A 22,030-nucleotide genomic window follows, 5' to 3' on the forward strand; every position below is an offset into this window, starting at 1 on the left:
AAAGCCATACTTGGTAATTTACTGTACAACTGGGTTAAGACATTTGTAGGGGCCAGTTTCGAATTGCAGTCTCCCGTAGGTGTTCTTTGAGAGTGTTTTTGAAAGTGGGTAGTGATTCACATTCCTTTACAGCTTTGGGTAGGGCGTTCCACATTGATGTGGCATAATTGCGAAACGTGTTTAGTCCCTTGTTTGAGCCGAATCTGGGTTTAACATGATTTGTGGAGCTCCCTCTGGTGTTGTGATCGTGGTATTCACTGACCTTTGGGAAGTATTTTGACATGTACATGGGTACCTTGGTCGCGTAGTGTATCTTGTAGACCAGGCCCATTGCAAGTTGCTGTACTCTGTCGTCTACTCTAAGCCATCCTAGGTTGTCAAAGTGGGCTGGGGTGAGGTGGGTTTTAGGAGTCAGGTCAAGCAGTAGTCTGACTAGCTTGTTTTGAGATGTTTGTAATTTGTTTTTTAGTGCCTTTGAGGTGCTTTGGTACCATGAGGTGCAAGCATAGTCGTAGTACCCTTGAATGAGTGCTCCTGCCAGAGTCTTCAGGGTATTCTTGTTTACCAGAGAGGAGATCCGGTACAAGAATCGAGTTCGTTGGTTGACTTTTTTTATTACATTGGATGCCATTTTGTCACAGGAAAGATTAGCCTCTAGGATGGAACCTAGGTAGGTAATTTCATCTTTCCTTGTGACAATATTGTCACCCACTGTAACCGAGAAGCCGTCGGTCTTGCTGAGTTTGTTATTTGAACCGAAGAGTATGGACTCTGTTTTGCCCATGTATAATGATAGTTTGTTGTCGGCGAGCCAAATGCAGATTTTGCCTAGTTCCGAGCTGAGGGCTTTTTCAACCTGTAACAATGTGGAACGCCCTACCCAAAGCTGTAAAGGAATGTAAATCACTACCCACCTTCAAAAACACTCTCAAAGAACACCTACGGGAGACTGCAATTCAAAACTGGCCCCTACAAATGTCCTAACCCAGTTGTACAATAAAGACCAAGCATGGCTTTGTCAGTATTCCAATGTACAGCCCCACCCAACCCCACCCCACCTACCCAACCTCCTCCAATGTACAGTTTCTATGTCAAATGTATGTCAGTATTCCAATGTACAGTGTGTCCCCCCCCTACCCAACCTCCCCCCCCCCCCCCCCCCCCCCCCACCTCCAATGTACAGCCCCACCCCACCTACCCAACCTCCCCCAATGCACAGTTTCTATGTCAAATGTATATACTCTTCTTCTGGATTTTTTTAGTATCACAAACAGTACTGTATTTGAAAATCTGGTATGTCATAAATGTATAGATGTAGCAGTACTGTCTATCTGTATGTCATGTGTGTCATATGATGAATTGAAAATGGGGGACCCTGATGGAAACAAGACGAAAGTCTTTCTCAGGTCTGCATCCTCTTAACAATTGTATGTATTGAGCTGTACTGTACTGTACCCATTCTGCAATCTGTTAATAAACTTTTCAATCAATCAATCAATAACTTGTTCTTGTCAGAGACCAGCAGGAACAAGTTGCAGTCACAAGCTGACGACATGTCATTTGCATAAATTAGGAATAGTAGCGGTCCTAGTATGCTTCCTTGTGGAACACCACAGCTCACTGTGAGGGGGGGGGATAGGGTACCGTTTACCTCCACCATCTGTTCTCACCAGCTCACTGATAAACTATCAAAACCTATTGCTTTTAGCTTGTCAATCAGAATGGTGTGATTGACAGTGTCGAAGGCCTTTTGTAGGTCCAGCATGACCATGCCGCAGTATTTGCCCGCGTCCACCTCTTGTTTGATGTGGTCGTTCAAATAGAGAAGGCATGTGTCAGTGGAGTGGGATGTTCTGAAGCCAGATTGGAATTCGTAGATTAGATTTTTTTCCGCGAGGTACTTTTCGATCTGTTCGTATACTATTTTTTCCATGACTTTCGAGATGGATGTAAGGATAGAAACAGGGCGGTAGTTGCCTGGGTCTAGTTTGCTGCCCTTTTTGTGCAGGGGTGTTACTCTCGCAATTTTGACGTCCTTGGGGACGTGTCCCTGTTTTATGGAGAGGTTTATTATGTGTGTGATGACTGGGGTGATGGCGGCTGCTGAGTCTCTGAGGAATTTGGAGGGGATGTTGTCATGGCCAGTGGCCTTGTTCGGTTGGAGGGCGCTCAGTTTTTTGAGTACCTCATCTGTAGTTACCATTTCCAGTTTGAAGTAGTCTTTGTGGACGCCTAGGTTCTTGTAGTATGCTACTATGTGTTCTACCCCATACTGCCCTGAGTGGGAGGGTAGTTTGTTTACCAGTGTTGTGGCTATGTTTGTGAAGAAAGTGTTTAAGTAATTGGCTACATCCAGCTTGTCTGTGATGAGCGTGTTGTCCGTCTTTATGTTTATGTTTGAGAACCTGGTTTTAAGTTTTTTACTGCAGCCTAGTTGATTGTTGAGTAATTTCCAAAGTTCACGTGGTTTATTTTTGTTTTCCTCAGTTTTGTCATTGATGAATTTTTTTTTTGCAGTTTTGATCATGGAGTTTACGTCAGGAAGGCTAGCTCTGTAGTGAGTCAAACTGAACAAGCTGGTGAGGAAGGCTAGCTCTGTAGTGAGTCAAACTGAACAAGCTGGTGAGGAAGGCTAGCTCCATGGTGGGAGTCGAGCCGGTCAGACTAGAGGTGGCGGCAGAGAGGAGGATGAGAAGAAAATTGTACGCTATCCTGGAGAACCCCTCTGAGGAGCAAGCTAAGCCATAGACTCAGTCCTCCCCCTCCCTCTGTCCCTATCGACAGGCAACACATAAGCCTTCAATTCGATATTGTATTACAAAATATGCACACCGGAGCCACTAGGGGTCGCCAAAGTGCGGTGGGGAAATCGTACTAAAAACGTCCAATATGCAGGTCGGCACGGCACGCTTCTATACTTTCCGCAACGGAGCTCGGTTTCCGGGTTCCTCCGATTGGCCGCGACCCCCACTTGACCCGGCGTATGCTAAGAGCCACCAAAGCCTGCATGGACTATAACATATTATGATTGATAGGATACAGAACCTAACCTACACCATGTACTGCTTACTTTTACTCATCATAGTATATATTCAGATACTTTTTTTAATTAAAATGTTTATTGATATGGCATACAGACCCTCATCTGCACCTTCATTGTTTTCTAATTTGTATATTCAGATGTAATATTATTGCCCGTCTTTGACTTTCTTCTATTACCCGACCCCACTTCTCCTAGTCTCATACAACGGTGATTCAGAATGCATGTTGCCAACGAAATTTGACAGTGACGGTCTCTGGTTGCTACTGGATAGAACAGAATGGTAGCCAACACTCATGATTTGTGATTGATTGGTTAATTATGAAATGTTAATCTTATTGTTTTTAATAGTTTGAGAGAGTATTCGAATACTCGTTCGGAAACACCAAGGAGTATTCAAAGCCTATAAAATGGTATTCGGGATAGCCCTACACTAAATATATGTTTGAATAAATGATCTGCATTTTAAACTATTAATGATGACTTATTCCTTCAGTCCACTCAGAATTATGCTAATATTCCGTATGTTGTTTATGATATTAATTGAAATTTGCATTAGAGTATATAAATAACACATGGCGATATACTAAAAAAAAGCTATTTATCATTTTTGGCTGGTAAAAAATCTGCCTGGCTGGTAGGCCAAAAAGTTAATTTTGTTTTCCCACTGCTCATTGAGCGACACCACAAGTTCACTTACTAGCTACAAGCTCGTAATTGAATTAAAATGAAGAGAACTATAGTTTTTTTGTAAAGAAATTTTTTGCTGTGCTTGTACCCGTCTTATTCCCGTTTACAATCATTTACATAAAATCTTAAGAAATTACTAATGTGTATGGGAACTGACAAAGAAGGTAGCGGTAAAGGTAATGCTTAACATGTATTATTGCAGCAACAAAAGGCACAGTGAAAATTTTTGGGTGCACCTAAATGAAAAAGTTAGGTGCACTGGTGCAACCAATGTAAAAAGTTAGTCTGGAGCCTTTAGGAAGGTTTTCACCCAATACTCTGCTTCCTGCATTGGCTGAGGCTCTCTTCTCTGGTGCCATGTCCAGTTTCCATTCTCCAGGGCTTGTTTTGGCTTACATTCTGTACTTGGAAATGTGTTACTTTGGTTATTCCTTCAAAAAGCGTACTGATCTACTGGCAGCCAAGTTTAAACAGTTAAAGTTTAGTGAAACTCTCCATGACATTTCCCAAACTTGATAGAAATCCATAATTTTCTATACATTCCACGACTTCCCATAGGAACACAGATAATGAAGACAAAGACATAGTACTTGTACTCTAACAATGTATTTAATGTACAAAATGGTGTTCAGAATTTGAGTTTAATCCTCATCCTCTTCCTCCTCTTCATCCTGGTTGATCTGGAAGTAGCGCAGCTCGTAGCTCTCCTTGGTGTTGGCCACGACGCGCAGCCAGTCACGAAGGTTGTTCTTCTTCAGGTACTTCTTGGTCAGATACTTCAGGTACCTGGAAACAGGAGGGATGCTTGAGATTCACTCGGCTATATGCCCTTCATTCAGGACGACATCAAAGGTAAAATCTGTAATGCCGTCAGAAACGGCCCTCTAGGCAAAATAACTTTACTTGGTATGTTTTAGATTCTCCGTTTTGGTCGGATGTGTGGGTGTGAGTTTAGTAACTTATTATACTGTACATTTCTCCAAATCTCTTGGTAGAGCCTGGGGTGTGGCCAGCAGTAGCAACCCCTCCTCCCCTATCACCACTCAACCCACATATCAGACCAAAACATTCAAACAGAGTGCAATACCAACTGGGGCTCTTTTGCCTAGAGGTCTCCGTTTGTCAGCATCAAGGATTCTGCCTTTAATAGACACTGGATATTAGGGCTGCAACGATTAGTCGACATAATCGACGACGTAGATTTAAAAAAATCGTTGACGAGGAATTGTTGCGTCGATTAGTCATTAAAAAAAATATATATATATTATATATATATATATATATTTTTTTTGCACTACCTATCTTTGTGAAAGTGACTTCTCAGCTCTGGTCCAGCCAGCTGAAGACTTCGCTTAACATAACAGACAGACAGTAAGTTTGGGGGAACTAATGGGATAACTGGGATGTTGTTTGGTCCCGACAAGAGTCTCAAAGCAACTCTGAGGTCATGCTCAATGTCCAATCTGTTCCTCTGCTCTGTCTTCAGCTGGACCAGAGCTGAGAAGCCACTTTCACAAAGATAGGCAGTGCAAAAAAAAAAAAAAAAAAAAAAAAAAAATTATATAATTGTTTTTCCGATTAGTCGACTAATCAAAAAAATAAGACAGATTAGTCGACTACCAAAATAGTAATTAGTTGCAGCCCTACTGGATATGCACAGAGAAGGATTGCCTAGAGGTCAGACAAACAGGTTTGTGACGAGAAGGTCGCCGGATTCTACCATCCAGACAACATCAAGCAAGACATGTAACCCCCTCTTAGAACTACTCCAGTAGAGCTGCTCAGTGGCCGACAGTGTCAGACTGTGGTTGAACTGGGCAGCAACAAATACATCTAGGACTGTCCAAAATACAAATACCTCTAGAAGGACTGTCCAAAATACAAATACCTCTAGGACTGTCCAAAATACCTTTAGGACTGTCCAAAGTACAAATACCTTTAGAAGGACTGTCCAAAATACAAATTAAAACAATTGGTTCATGTAATAGTTTGATAGTATTATGGTATTCTCTTCCTATAAGTCACCACGACCACATTTAGGCCTACATATTTTCCTCTACCCATGTATAGTAATGAGAAGGAGTTATTTTTAATGACACCTGACGAGACCACAGAGTAACCATACGTTCAACGAGTCAGTTCTTAATTGTTGTACAGATCAGTTAACTTCATACAAGTTGTGTTGTGCTAGGTCGGTGATGGTGTAGCACAGAGCAAGTATAAAAGCTGGCAGGATGACAGAACTGGGGAGACAACACTACTAAAAGGGGAAGCCATTTTCATATGCTTCTCGACAGACTTATCCTCATCTCACAATCCTAGTCTGGCGATAACAATGAAGATCATGAAATAAAAAGAGGAAGCAACGCAGCCTTCTTCAGTAACGTTTGCTGCCATGCCATCACAATGTTGCTGAACTAATCAATATATATAATGAATGAATGATTTTATTTCAGCATATCTGTTCATGTATACAATATTACCATATCAAGATAAATAACCTAATTGCTGTTCATCACATTGAACTGCATGATAACGTAAAGGCTGATATCAAACCATCAAATACAGACCATTTCATTTCGAGAGAACATTTTGTTCATACGTGGTTGATATTAATTTAGATGACAGAATTTAAACAATATACGGTAATCACAATACAATAAATGTTAATTATTGAATTATCAGCCAACCCTACTGACTTGCACTCATTCAGCCAGCAATCACATATATTATAGGCTAAGCAGGTCATAATCTGAAATGACAGACTGAAATAAGATAAATTCAATGAATGGAGGGTCTTGTTGACCGCCAGCAGCAGGGGGCGCTGATGCCCCTTCATCGCCAGTATGAATGGATATAGTTTTAGACTGCGACATTTGCGAGTGCTTAAAATACATCTTATATTATAGCTATGGGTCTAATACACCCGTCGATTTTCAGTGGGTTGCTTCCAGTCAACATACCCAAAACAGATTCCATACTTTTCCGTTTTATACAGTTTTGAATACGAGTATGGTTTGGGTTATTCTGAGTAATTCCAGGAAAAGACGAGAAAAAGGCATTCTAGTGTAATCCAGTCATCATCACGTTGTAATTTTTCGGCTGATTATCTAATCATCCTGAAATCAACGCTACATTAACATTATTATATCTCCTGCAGCCATGAATTATGAATAGATATAGCGAATAAAATAAATAACGATCATAAAAACGAGTTAACTCGTTTTTGGCGCAGAACCAGTTAAAAACCCTTTGGAGGCCAAACCCGAGATAAGTCGGGTTAACTCGCCATGCTCTGGGCGCCAAACCCGAGAAATGCCGGGTTTTAATCGATATTTCTTTTATTCGCTATATCCATTCATTTTTCATCCATCCAGCCTCACGTTATAATTGGGACTGGCTCTGACCTCAAAAAGGGCAAATACCGCCCCCTATCATCTCCCGGATGGTATTCAGGGATTAAAGCAAAAAAAAATCTCCTGACTGAACTTTTTTTCTGGCAAAGTCATATTCTTATTTTAACCTCCACTGTATTTTTTTTTAATAGCGTTAGCGTTTTAAGGGAGTCTACTGTCCCGACTGTGACTATAGACCCTACTGTTGTGGTTGTTGTGCCAGGCAGGGAGGCTGTGTGCTGGAGAGCGTGAATGCAAGTCTTGTGGCTAGCTTCTGATTGATGGCGAGCTAGAACCCCTTTCCCATTACTTTGAACGATGAACTAAAAGGCTTGTTATCATACAAACAAGGGACTAAACACGTTTCGCAATTATGCCACAACAACAATGGACAGTCTCCTCCCCACCATTTGTATATATTTTTTACCACCCACCCCCTCCTAATGTACAGTCTCCTCCTCATCATACGTATATATTTACTGTTAGGATCTCTGGGTAACAGCACTGTATATTTGCATATCATGTGACAAATGTAACAGTACTATATACCTGTAAGTCATGTATGTCCCTATGTCATAAATGTCATGTCATGTATGTTGTGTATGTCATAAATGTCACTATGAATTGAAAATGGGGGACCCTGATGATGTAAACAAGACAAACGCCTTTCTCTGGTCTGCATCCCCTTAACAATTGTGTGTATTTCTACTGGATTTACCAGATCCAGAGTGAATGAATGAATGAAAACTTTATTTAATACACGAGACCCTCTTCTTGGGACCAAGTAAGGTTTCGTCGATAATCCAATGTACAGTTACTTACAACCCCCCCCCCCATCACACCCACCCAACCACCTCCAATGTACAGTCCCCCCACCTACCCAACCTCCACCAGTGTACAATTTCTACGTCAAATGTATATACTCTCTTTTTTTAGACTATTTTTGTATCACAAACAATACTGTATTTGTAAATCTGGTATGTCATAAATGTATAGATGTAGCAGTACTGTATCTGTATGTCAGATATATGTTATGATGAATTGAAAATGGGGGACCCTGATGTAAACAAGACAAAAGTCTTTCTCTGGTCTGCATCCCCTTAACAATTGTATGTATTGAGCTGTACTGTATTGTACCCATTCTGCAATCTGTTAATAACAATCAATCAATATTTAACAGATTGCAGAATGGGTACAATACAGTACAGCTCAATACACACAATTGTTAAGGGGATGCAGACCAGAGAAACACGTTCGTCTTGTTTACATCAGGGTCCCCCATTTTAAATTCATAGTGACATACATGACATACTACAGATAGTACTATTACATTTGTGACATATACGATATGCAAATATACAGTACTGTTACCCAGAGATCCTAACAGAGATTATACATATGATGGGGAAGATACTGTACATTAGGAGGGGGTACTGTGAAGTAACACGACAATGACAAATGTGTTGTTTCTGTTTTTCTTTTTGAAATAGTTGCGGCACACGGAACAGACAGCCCCCAGTAGCCTAGGTTTCCGTTAGAAAAAAACAAATAATAACGCAAATAACGTTCTGATTAACAAAGGCATTCGTTTTGTGGCATTAACGTTAACTAGATGTATCAACATTCATGTACATTTATCATACACGGAAAGCGAACGGCGCAAGCACACACACACACGCAACAACAACACACGTTGTCGCGTAAATAACGTTCTGATTAACAAAAGGCATTCGTTTTGTGGCATTCACCTTGCCTAGAATTATCAATAGCAATAGTAATATATATGTTTCTTTAGACTAGAATAAGTAAAATGAACTTACTATCTCGGAAAAGTTGCAGCATGTCAGTGTTTACTCTGGGTCTCGAGTAGAGCTAAACAGAAACTGAAAGGCAAACGGTCGCTTCCCATTGGTGCTGAGCACAGCGGAGGCGGGTGAAAGCGCTGTAAACGATTGCTCGTAAATGACTGCTTGACGCCTCTGATTGGCTCAGGTTAAAATCCGTCACGACTCGGAATCAAATGACGGAATCTCCTAATCAAATGGACGGATATCCGTCTCAAGACGGAACGCTTTAATGCCTGGGTATTGCACCCATTGGATTGGAGTCAATGAAAATGCATAAGAAAAAAACTCTGGGCTCCACATATAACTTCTGAGCCATGTAACCCGAGACTATTCCATTCATTGAGGCAACCGAAAGCAGCGTGGATTATCTGTTTCGAGGTCTAACGTTGGATCAATAAACAATATTTGGAATGGCGATCAGGAATTGGAATAATCTTTTTGCAGAACATCTGATCTGAGGTAAGGAATCTATTTTACCAGTGGGTTAATCAGAGTTTTTTTTTCACAGAGTTCACAACGTGTCCCCTTGTGTGTAATGTATATGACGTTAGCGCTGACCAGGTCATGGATAATCGATTTTTCAGCACGCTTCTCTAGCGTGCATAAGTACACATATACTATCGATAATCTAGAGTTTATTTGAAAACTATTCATAAATAGGCAGAGAAATTACAACGTGTTTTGTGTATTCAAGTAAAGGGCTATTTTCGCGGATTTTTCTGGAATCACTAGAAATCTTCAAAACTAGACTCGTATTCAAAACAGTATAAAACGGAAATGTACTGATGAAAAAACAATACGTTTCGTACAATGTCATTGATAAGCGATGGTTGCATTAGACACATAGCCATAATTTAAGATATAGTTTATGCGTTCGCAAATATCCCAGTCCTCTGAAAGCGCTGGCACTCAAGCGATAAATAGCGCACCCCCTGCCGGCACACAATGTGTTAAGAGAGACTAGTGAAAGTGAGGAATAGAAGCGTTGTTAGCTAGCTTAACGCTAACGTTAGTTAAAAAGGTTTTTAACCGCGACGGGCATATAGTAATGGCGAGGATATAAAGCATGTTAAAGACACATTTATTGGACGCGTTGCTCGTGGAGTTTACATAGAAAGAGGAGTTATCACAGGCTGTAGAACGCAGGACTGAAGAGCTCACGTTACACATGTAATGACTGAAGCCGTGTTTTGATTATGTCATCACAACAACACGTTAGGTTACGAACGTAATCCTGTTCTTTGACATTCTGTGATATTTTTTCGGTGCTAAAACCTGCCTCGGTGCCTTTAACCATTTTCGGCCGATTAGAGTAGAAGGAGGGGGGGCTGTAGCTGGGGTGGTATTTTTATGTGTTCTATGTACTGTTGTCTTATATATGTGTAAGTGTTCCTCCTCTGAACTCCTGGGATTGACCGTCCGGGCCCGCCGGGATCGGCACCTCTGTACTCAGCCTGGCTGCACGGGTATGTTCTCTACGCACTTATACAAGCTCGACCATGGCTAAATTGAATATTTTAATTTGGAACGCAGGAGGGCTTAACGCCCCACACAAGCGTGCCAGTGTCCTTTGGCTATTGAAGAGGAGAAATATTGACCTTGCTCTCCTTAGTGAGACGCATTTAATGGTAGGTGACGTGTCAAGACTGGCAAATCGGCAATATCACGTTATCTCCTCATCCTCAGCCGATGATAAGACGAAAGGAGTAGTCATAGTTACAAGACGTAACCTTGATATCAAAATCTTGGATGTATGGTCGGACACGGAGGGAAGGATTACTATAGCAAAAGTTGAATTCTTGCATAGGAAGGTGGCTATAATAGCATTGTATGCTCCTAACACATTTGATTCAGCGTTCTATAATACAATCACGAAGAATATGTTGGAACTTAATGGATACGCTCTCATTGTGGGTGGCGATTTTAATGCGTGCTGGGATGCGGAGATGGATAGGTCCGGGACCTCTGAAACGAGCGACCAGAAACGGGCCTCTGAGGCCCTCAGGATGTGGGCCAAAGACACGGGGCTCACAGACCTCTGGCGCTTATGCAACCCCACCCTCAGAGATTACTCTCACCTGTCAGCCAGACACAAAAGCTTCTCTCGAATTGACTATGCATTCGCGTCCCCTAATATGTTTGATAGTTTCGATGTCTCATTGGTTCCCTTGGCTCTCTCAGACCACAAGGGGATTTTCCTTACGGCAACCTTTGGCAGGCTCTCCGCAAGAGCCCCCAGATGGCGTTTTAATTCGACCTTGCTAAAGAACGATGACTTCTGTTCTGAGTTCAGGAGTAAACTAGCTGAATTTTTGCAGATCAACGTTGGCACGGTAGAAGACCCTAGGGTCCTGTGGAACGCATTGAAAGGATTCATCAGGGGTCATGTCACACTATTTGCCTCCAATTTGCGAAAATCCCGGTCAAAAAAGCTAGAAGGACTGGAATCATTATATGCGGACCTATACGCATCCTTGCAAACTGACTATAATGAACGACTAAACACACAACGTAAGATAGTCAAAAAAGAAATAAACTCCATACTTAAACAACAGTCTGAGTTCTTAATACATAGGACAAGACAAAATTACTATTTTCACGGCTCCAGACCTAGCCATCTATTGGCAATGAAAATACGCTCAAATGATCATTTCTCAGATATCCCCTCGATTAGGACGAGCCAGGGTGCAGTCACTACTGATTCGAAAAAGATCAATGACACTTTTAAAGAGTTTTACTCACAGTTATATAGCTCAGAGGGTAATCTGGATGACTCTAGATTTGAATCGTTCATTGGCGGGCTTGAGATACCCCACATTTCTGAGGAAGAGGCCAAGGAACTGGGGAGACCGATTACTCTCGTAGAATTGAGGGAGACTATTGTTGAAATGCAGAGGGGTAAGGCGCCAGGCTGGGATGGTATTCCACCCGAAGTGTATTTAGCTTTCTGGGACCAACTGGGTCCATTGATGCTCGATATGATCAATTACGCTATCGAACAAGGGGAGTTCTCAAGAGATGTCAATATGGCGTTGATTTCTTTACTTCTCAAAAAGGACAAAGATCCCAATGATTGTGGTAGCTATAGACCCTTGAGTCTTCTCGGGGCCGATTTAAAGGTGTTTGCCAAGGTGCTGGCCCGTCGCCTGCAGAGATTTATGTCTGTATTGGTACACTGCGATCAAACTGGTTTTATCCCGGGGCGTCTGGCTGCAGATAATCTTAGGAGGCTGTTGCATGTAATCGATAACAGTAAAGACAATACAACTCCATCCACAGTTCTGTCTTTGGATGCCATGAAGGCGTTTGACAGACTTGAGTGGTCATACCTGTGGAAGGTACTTGAGGTCATGGGTCTTGGAAAGAGTTTTATTCATATGATTAAAGTCCTGTATGCCTCGCCGTCTGCGATGATACTGACAGGCAAAAACTGTTCCACACTCTTTCCAGTCTCCAGATCTTCTAGACAGGGTTGCCCTCTGAGCCCGGGACTGTTCGCGCTTTCCCTCGAACCTTTGGCCCAATTTATTAGGCAATCGGAGGACATCGTCCCCATAATGGTCAACAATACTCCACACAAAATTGCTCTCTATGCGGATGACCTGCTGATTTTCATGGACGACCCCTCCCGGTCGGCCACAAAATTATTGAGGATAATCGACGACTTTGGTAAATTGTCAGGTTTTAAGATTAACTGGAACAAATCAGCCTGCCTACCTCTTAATGAACTGGCCAAGGCGGTACGACTACCAGCTGATATCCCCATAGTAGAACATTTTAAATACCTGGGCATAGAGATATTCCCCACGCTGAACCAAACTACTAAGTACAACTTCACGGGTACTTATGATAAAATACGCCAGGATCTAGACAGGTGGTCGTCCCTTCCTAACTCCTTACAAGCCCGGGCTTCCATAATCAAAATGAACATCCTGCCTAGGATAAATTTTATTAGCTCAATGCTCCCCCTGCCCCCTCCAATAGACCACTGGCGCAAGGTACAATCGATGGTATCTAAGTTTGTCTGGAATAACAAACGCCCGAGAATCAAAAGGGCTACTACTCAACGTAGGAAACAAGATGGGGGCCTCGCAATCCCTGATTTTAAACTTTATTTCTGGTCCTTTTCACTGAGACCTCTGATGTGCTGGCTAGACCCTGTAGAGGCTGTATCGTGGCGCTCCTTAGAAGCGGCGGCGGTGTCTCCGCTAAGATTGCAGGATGTAGTGTACTCCACTGTCTCTATTTTGAAATGCCGGCTGAGGTATGGACCGATCATTACTCACGTGATCCAAACGTGGCGTAATGTACAGAGGTCGTGTGGGGTTAAATGCCCTTGGCACCTGGACTCTCCAATTTTTAATAACCAGCAATTACTTGTTGGACACAAGCCGGTTAATATTCCTCAATGGCAAAGGAGGGGAGTGCATACTCTGGAGGATATTTATGATAAGAACGGCCTCCGTGCGTTTCAGGACTTAAGAGAATTTTATGATCTTCCCGGCGAGTCCTTCTTTCTTTACCTTCAACTAAGGTCAGCACTGAGGGCGCATGGCGTACCGTGGGCTCAAGCTTTGCAACCACACCCCTTCCTCAGGCTCATAGTGGACAGAACGACATCCAGAGGGTTTGTCTCAGACTTTTATACGCTCTTAATTCAATCCACGTATAAAAATTTATCATTGGATACAATCTGGCGTGTGGATATCCCGGAGTTGGACCCCGAGTTTGACTGGGATGATGTTTGGGCAAATGTGGCATTATCTTCCCGCAACCCCAATCACCAGCAAATTAATTTTAATTATATTCATAGGACCTATCTTACACCTAGGAAGCTATTTGCTATGGGACTGATAACCGACTCTCGGTGCACTTTGTGCTCTCAAAAGGCCACTGGCACTTATATGCATATGTATTGGGATTGCCCACCAGTGGCCCGTTTCTGGAGGTCAATAACGGACAAACTTTCAGATCTGTGTGGCTTAACTATCCCATTCACAGCTGTTACGCTACTCCTGAACGATATAACGACACTACCCGCGTCCGTACAACTGAAAAGGGTTGTCCTAGCGGGCGTCACAGCAGCGAAGAAGCTTATAGCAATGAGATGGAAGGAGCCTGAGAAGCTGACAATGATCAACTGGTCCCTAACTCTATTGGATGTGATTTATCTTGAGATATCCACGGCTCGGGTGATTGGGGTAGGGCAGGCTGGCATTGACCTGTGGTTCGCAGCAGCTGAGAAGGTAAAGACCGCCGTGTGCGGCTGAGCGGGGTTGGGGCGCTTGATCGGGGGGGTCCGGCGGTCTCTGGGGAGGGGGAGGAGGAAATGTCTTGTCTGTCTTGGTTTTTGTCTTGTCCTTCTTAACTTTGGCTGGGGGGATTTTAGGGGGGGTTGGTATTTAGCTATTCTGCGCTATATGTCAATTCACATGCCATCTCCCCAAGGGACTAATATTGGCAGACTGATTGACCTGTCAACCAACTTGGAAGAGGAATTTCTTTCTTCTTACACTTTACCGTCTGCGAGTTTGGCAGTCTTGAACATGTGTAAGGGACCTAGGCTATCTACAGTAAATCTGCGACAACACTCTCATAAACAATCTTTTAAGTCACTCCACTTTGTAAAGGTGGGGAAAGGTTGCCATGTCTTGAAGACCCCTTTTTGTTATTGAGGTAGCCACCTATATTTGATAGGTTGGACGCTGTTTCTTTTTCTTTTTGTCTTATAATTTATTATTCTGTATTATTGTTGTTATTCTCCTGTGAAGTTATGTTTTTTGTTACTGTGGTTATTGTGTTGTCCTGTTTCATGTAATTAATAATAAAAAAAATTTGATAAAAAAAAACCATTTTCGGCCGATAATTTTCGGTGGCCGAATATTCGGTGCATCCCTAGTTATAAATAGTGATGCACCGATGTGAAAATTGTGGCCGATACCGATAACCGATATTAATATTGCTGTTCTGGCCGATACCGATATTTACCGATGTCGATATCTCTGTATAGAAAACACTTTTTATGATAATCAAATAAAGAGCTATTTTCCAAAACGCATATTTTTTTTTTTACTTTTGTAACTTATTTTCAGAAATGACTGATATTTTGAAACTATTTAAGGCCAAAACATGTAAAAAGAAAAAAAAAAAAGATAAAAAAAAAACATTTTTTTTTTTTAATATCGGCCCTATCTTGATATCGGTCCGATACCGATGTGTAAAAAAACGGCCATATCGGCCGATATTATATCGGCGGCCGATATATCGTGCATCACTAGTTATAAACACATTGACTGGGGACACTCGGAGCAGCGTGGATTATGTGTTTTTTGGACATATAACGTTGGATCAATAAACGCAAACAATATTTGGAATGGCGATCAGGAATTGGATTAATCTTTTTGCAGGACATCAGATGTGAGGTAAGGACTTTATGTTACGAATCTTGGGTTATCCGATGTTCCTTTCACCGCCATCGGAGCGTGTGTGTGTGTGAGGTTCGCGCCTACCAAAGTACGGAGAAGCGATTTCAGACCCCGCTTCTGTTCGCCCATGATGACACATAATATCGATAATCTAGTGTTTATTTGAAAATGATCATAAATCAAGCGACAAATGGCTCAATTTGCTGGAGTCCCAATGTTAGTCGTTATGCCAATTCCCAATCCCCTTCCTGGTCGTTGCGCACTCTACCCCCTACCGTCGGTCCGGGAGGGCGGAGACTATCACATGCTTCCTCCGACACATGTCTACCCAGCCCACCGCTTTTCACCTGGCAGCGCAGACTCTCACTGGGAGAGTGTAACGTGTGGAAGGTCACACTACCTCTCTTAAATCCTTCCCTTGCTGTGCAGGCGCCCCAACCGAACTGTAGGAGTCACTGTTTACAACGACCAGGACCCACCCTCGCCGGGTTTCCCACCCTCTAACACTGCCAATTGTGTTAGTATGGACGGTCGGCCAACCCGGAAGCACCACAGCTGGATTCGATCCCACTGTCTCTGTGGTGGTAGACAGACGCTTAGTCCTCTGCACTACCCGGCCGCGTATTTGATGTATTTTAAGCACTCGCAAATAAGTCCTATCCTACATTGGATAAAGCACTGGCGCTGAAGGGCCATCAGCGCCCTCTGCTGTTGGCGCTGGAAGTGTTAATAGACTGTATTTATCTATTAGTAACATGAAATAAATCACTTAACACATTGGTCGCCAAAAACGACTTGCGCTGTTTTTGCCCGACATGCGTTGAACGCCAACAACGGCGTACGCCGTTTTTGGGATCAATATTTAATTTTTTCGCCATGGCATTCATAATTCATCCAGCCAACCTCCGGACTCGAGCGGGACCCTGTATGAGATTGCAACGCCTCAATACCGCCGCCTGGTGGATGGTCGGGCGAGTTACACTCGCCAAAACCGGAAGTGCCGATCGGTGCGTCGAGGAAATCCCTCCGGCAGTCACATCTTGTTACGGGACTCCAGACAAACACTATAGTGCATTTGGATCGCTTTCTAAACATAATAAACGATATGATTTCGGCGTTTATTGCGCCATACAAACCAGAAATGGATGTAGGAGATCGGCGTCAAATAATTGGGATCTTTCGCCTCCAGTCTCATCGGGGCACGGTAAGAGGACACCAACGTTATTTTCAGCCTGATTGTTTATTCATTTCACTGCAAACCATCTGATCAGCGTATTATCAACCCATAGCAAATAAAGCCGTTACTGACAATCAAGGAATTATAAACGATCCCCCCCACCCCTTTCCTTCACGCATGATGAAGCTTAATGCATACCGATCATATACATTTGAATTTTTAAATATAGCGTGTATAGGAAAGAAACGCCAATCGATAATCTATATATGCTTCAGGGCCTATAACTACTGTTTTTGGAATTACAGCAGAAAAGATTAAAAACACTTATATTCTCGACGCTAGTAACACAACAATGTATGAATGAAAAAATATAACGTTCCCACATCCTGAAAAATAGATAATCGATGTTGAATGGGCCATAGTAATGTCAATATAGGGTTACAGTCACTTTGAATGATTTTAATTAATGATAATGTAATGTTTTTAAACTCGGGACGGTCCACATTCATTTCAGGGTGGCCTAAGGGCCCGTGTCGACCGGGGACGTTTTATGAGTTGTCAGCTCCTTTCTGTCATTCATTTCAATGCCAGCACCGCGCCTCGCGTTTTAGCGCCGGCGGCCAGCGTTTTTGGGGGGCGGAGCGCTCCCAGCACCTAAAGTTGAAACTAGTTCAACTTTTGGAGAGGACTGGCGCTCATCAAGGTAACTTTTTTCGACCGACCAAACATCGAGCAAGTGGCGGAGCCGCGAGACTCAGGAAAACGCTCCGAGCATGCATATTTTTGCTTTTCAAAGCGGTCCGCCTTGAAAAAAACATGCCCCGGTGGACACAAAGCCTAAGATTGTATTTCGGGTGGCGGTTCTGAGAAGATGGTGAAAAAGGTTAGTTATATTAAGAGCCCTGTGTATATGGTCATTTGACTGATCAGTACTCAATTAAGAACACCCGTGTATATAATTTGACTGATAAGTACTCTTATTCTTAACTCATTCTGCGCCGTTCACACATATATACGTGTTTGTCCGCCAATCAAATAAAGCTAACCACGTATATATACACGTTATTTGATCGTTATTTCTTTTATTCGCTGTTTCCATTCATAAACATGCAGGCAGCTGTGTTTTATCACTGGGGATGGGTATGAGATCGCAAAAGTCCAATACCGCCGTCTAATGGCTTGCGGCCGCTATTGCACTCCATTTGAAACTATGTGGCTTAAGTGTCTGGGCCGAACTAAGGCGTGCGAGCGGGGTCTAAATACTCTGGCAAGACAAGCTGTTATAACGGCTGCACCGACGAGGGTCACCCCCCACCCCCGTTCATGTTCAATGCTGGATTACGTTGGAAACACGATCGCGATCAATACTTGGAATGGCGATCAGATAATTGGATTATTCTTTTTGCAGTACATCATAGACAAGGTAAGGGCTATATGTTATAAATCTTGCGTTGAGCCGATAATTCTTTCCCCGCGATCGGAGCCTGTGTCTGTGGTGTGTGTGGTTAGGGTTAGATCAAAGCACGGAGGTGCGGCTCCCCCCCCCCCCTTTCATGCATCCATGATGAAACATAATACCGATAATTAGGGCTGACCTTTGAAGCTTCGGGGCCGAGCTTCGGGGGAAAAATAATAATAATATTAATTATACTTTTTTTTTGTATCTTATGTTGTGGGACTTGTACAGCACTTTGGTAAACTTTGTTGTTTTTAAATGTGCTCTATAAATAAAGTGGATTGGATTAATTAATTAAGTAGCCCCTTTCGTGACTGTGACGCAGCCAACAAGGTTTCACTCGGCTGCGCTGCCTGGGTGCAGTGGGGCTGCTCTCACAGCCAACGACATGACATTACATAATTATGTTGCAACCTTCTTCTATCAAGCAAACAATTATATTATATTTAATTTATAATTATATCAGACAATGCACCTACAAAAGCAGATGATTACAATTAAATTAGCCAACTTGGTAACACATTAGTCATAGCAGCATAGGCATGTTTTGTGTGGCGTCGCCGTCGTGTACAACGATACTTACATTTTTTAGGTGATTTGACAAAGTTGTTGTAGAGTTGTGATATGCCATTTTCTTCTGGCATATCTGGCACTCTGCTTTTTGGCCGCGCAGATTCTCACTGGGAGAGTGTAACGTGTGGGAGGCCGCACTACCTCTCACCAGATCCTACCTTCGCCGAGCAGGCGCCCCAACCGAACTGTAGGGGTCGCTGTCCACAACGCCCAGGACCCACCCACGGCTCCCCTCCCCCTAACTCAGCCAAACGAGTTAGTATAGCGATCAGCCCGAGCCAAGGCAATGCTGACTCTCCCCCCCGTCTTTGCATATTTTAAAGTGTAACAACACGTCTGATGACTTCTTCGTCGACATGTCTGCTGCACATGTCCTTGTTGTTTTCAACAGATAATCTCCACGTGCTTGTTGTAGAGAGGTGGAGTCGAGGCGCCGCTTACTTTCGTTTCATTGGAATGGAGGCGCAAGATTGGAGAATTTTTTTTTTATGTTCGAAGCTTGTGCCATCGAACGAAGCTTTGAAGCTTCGAAGTATTTAAGACAGCCTACCGAAATCTAGCGTTGATTTCAGATTGATTATAGATCCAGGCGAGGAATGGCACGATTTAGAGTGAAATGCAGTAAAACGCTGTTTGGCAGTTTCCTGGGATTACACAGAATTACTCTGAAACTATACTCATATTCACCACGGTATAAAACGGGAATGTATTGATGAAAAAAGTATCTGTTTTTTGCATCTTGACCATAAGAAACTCAATGACAATCGACTATATCACATTAGATCCATAGCTATAATATTTTATATAGTTTTAGCACTACAAACACCGGCATGTACCCCCATTTCATTACAGCGCTGGCGAACACGGCACACAGCGACCTCTGGCGTCCAATGAGTTAAGAGAAAAATGTACCCTGGGCTACTTCTGCTGATCCTAGATCAGTACTTCTCTTCTTAGACGCAAGATAAATACATGCCCTGTGCTACTTCTATCGATCCTGGATCAGTACTCTTCTTAGACGCGGGATAAATAGGTGCCCTGGGCTACTTCTACCGATCCTAGATCAGTACTCTTCTATTTAGACCTGAGATAAATACATGCCATGGCCCCGTGTTCTTACCTTTTAGAGAAGGGCACCTCAGAGGACACAGTGATTTTGCTCTTGCTCCTTTCAATGGACACCACACCTCCACCCAGGCTGCCTGCTTTCCCGTTCACCTTGATGCGCTCCTGAAGGAACTGCTCCTGGAACCATTAAAAACACACGTGTCAACATTCAGAACCAGCTGTGGAAAGCAGTCGTTGACTAAAAACACACCTCTTCAAACAATATATGAAATAAAAAAATAAAAAATTAAGTTCGATACTACTTCATGAACAATGCCACTGACCCTTAGCTGCCAGATATGTACCCCTCTTAGTGACTTGTTCACAATCTGTATGTCGCTTTGGATAAAAGCTTCAGCTAAATTACGTAATTGTAAATAGAAAGCCTGCTACAGAGAATCGATGATCCATGTATCAAAAATGACTGAGTCAGTGCAAATAACTTACAAAGTTAGCAGCGTCCATGATGCCATCTTCAACTGGATGGGTACAGTCCAGCGTGAACTTAAGAATCTGCTTCTTCTTCTTTCCACCTTTGCTGGTGCCACCTTTGCTGGTGCTTTGCTTTTTCTGAGGGGAAAAAAGGTTGACATAAATAACTTCTCATTTGGCACCACTGACCAGCAGTCTAAGCGTGTCACTTTGTGGCATCAAAACCACCAGTACAGTCGGCTGCCTAGAATGACCAGTTAGCTAGCTTAGTGCTCGTCAATATATCACGTTTATCAGCGGAGCCGTGTCGCATCATTATATCCTGTCGACTGTCAAGATCTCACCTAGGATGCAAATCCAACTTATTCATCCTCTCGTTCGTTATAACCAGCTGCTGGCGGGCTAACGCTGATCATGCCCACCGTTAACACATGGGAGCAAGGCTACTAGCACGGTTAGCAACGACAGGCAGGACTAGCTAGCAGGCCTTCGAGAGAATCAACAAGCTTATTAATGCCCACCTGGAGTTTTAAAACAAACCACCGGGCCCTGTAATTCTACAGTAAATAAGTGCTGCTTTATATTCCGATGGTTATTTTTAATTTTTACACACGAATAACAACAATTGGGGATGAATTGATGACACGCGATCGCACTCACCACCGGAGCCATGGCGGAGAAGTTAGCAAAAAGAACGAGCCATGTGTGCGCGTGCGCTACATTTGGCTGTACAAGTCAAGTGCCGATGGAACCGATTGGAATCCGTGTATCGGTGTGTGATTACTAGAATGAGTATATGAATGAATGAATGAATGAAAACTTTATTTAACAGATTGCAGAATGGGTACAATACAGTACGGCTCAATACATACAATTGTTAAGGGTCCCCCATTTTCAATTAATAATGACATTTATGACATACACAACACATCATGACATTTATGGCATAGGGACATACATGATGTACAGGTATATAGTACTGTTACATTTGTGACATATATACGATATGCAAATATACAGTACTGAATGAATGAATGAATGAATGAATGAATGAATGAATGAATGAAAACTTTATTTAACAGATTGCAGAATGGGTACAATACAGTACGGCTCAATACATACAATTGTTAAGGGGATGCAGACCTGAGAAAGACGTTTGTCTTGTTTCCATCAGGGTCCCCCATTTTCAATTCATATAGACATTTATGACATACACAACATACATGACATTTATGGCATAGGGACATATAGGTATTTAGTACTGATACATTTGTGACATAAACGGTATTCCAATATACAGTACTGTTACCCCCTACTGTTACCCATAGATCCTGACAGAGTATATGATGGGGAGGGGAATGTACATTAGGAGGGGGTGGGTGGGAGAGAAATATACATACGGTGGGGAGAGAATATAATTATACATACGGTGGGGAGGAGACTGTACATAGGAGGGGGTGGGTGGGTGGGAGAGAAATATACATACGGTGGGGAGAGAATATACATACGGTGGGGAGGAGGCTGACTATTAGGAGGGGGTGGGGGGGTTTGGACATTTACGGTGGCCAGTTTCGAATTGCAACCTCCCGTAGGTGCTCTTTAAGAGCGGTTTTGAATGTGGGTAGGGATTCACATTCCTTTACAGCTTTGGGTAGGGCGTTCCACATTGATGTGTCATAATTACGAAACGTGTTTAGTCCCTTGTTTGAGCCGAATCTGAGTTTAACATGATTTGTTGAGCTTCCTCTGGTGTTGTGGTCGTGGTATTCACTGAATGAATGAATGAATGAAAACTTTATTTAACAGATTGCAGAATGGGTACAATACAGTACGGCTCAATACACACAATTGTTAAGGGGATGCAGACCTGAGAAAGACGTTTGTCTTG

The 22,030-nt window shown here is 42.7% G+C and overlaps 1 protein-coding gene across 1 annotated transcript; it reads right to left on the bottom strand.

The window, feature by feature from the left end:
- Positions 1 to 4,317: 4,317 nt before the first annotated feature.
- LOC311243727 (large ribosomal subunit protein eL22-like) lies at positions 4,318 to 20,846 on the bottom strand. The gene is made up of 4 exons (XM_084333065.1): positions 20,803 to 20,846; positions 20,158 to 20,280; positions 19,724 to 19,848; positions 4,318 to 4,516 (listed from the first exon to the last, which is right to left on the bottom strand). The coding sequence occupies exons 1-4, from the start codon at positions 20,812 to 20,814 to the stop codon at positions 4,372 to 4,374; spliced, it is 405 nt and encodes a 134-aa protein (XP_084189191.1). The 5' UTR covers positions 20,815 to 20,846; the 3' UTR covers positions 4,318 to 4,371.
- Between the last annotated feature and the right edge of the window lie 1,184 nt (positions 20,847 to 22,030).

The sequence above is a fragment of the Notolepis coatsorum genome, assembly GCF_963971535.1.
Source record: "Notolepis coatsorum genome assembly, chromosome: 17".
In the NCBI taxonomy this organism is placed as follows: Eukaryota; Metazoa; Chordata; class Actinopteri; order Aulopiformes; family Paralepididae; genus Notolepis; species Notolepis coatsorum.

What these genes read in the sequence shown, in the direction of transcription:
- LOC311243727 (XM_084333065.1), bottom strand. An exon ending in TCATGGACGCTGCTAACTTT is followed by an intron (nt 19,849 to 20,157) that starts GTAAGTTATTTG and finishes TAATGGTTCCAG; the next exon opens with GAGCAGTTCCTTCAGGAGCG. An exon ending in GAGGTGCCCTTCTCTAAAAG is followed by an intron (nt 4,517 to 19,723) that starts GTAAGAACACGG and finishes TCCTGTTTCCAG; the next exon opens with GTACCTGAAGTATCTGACCA.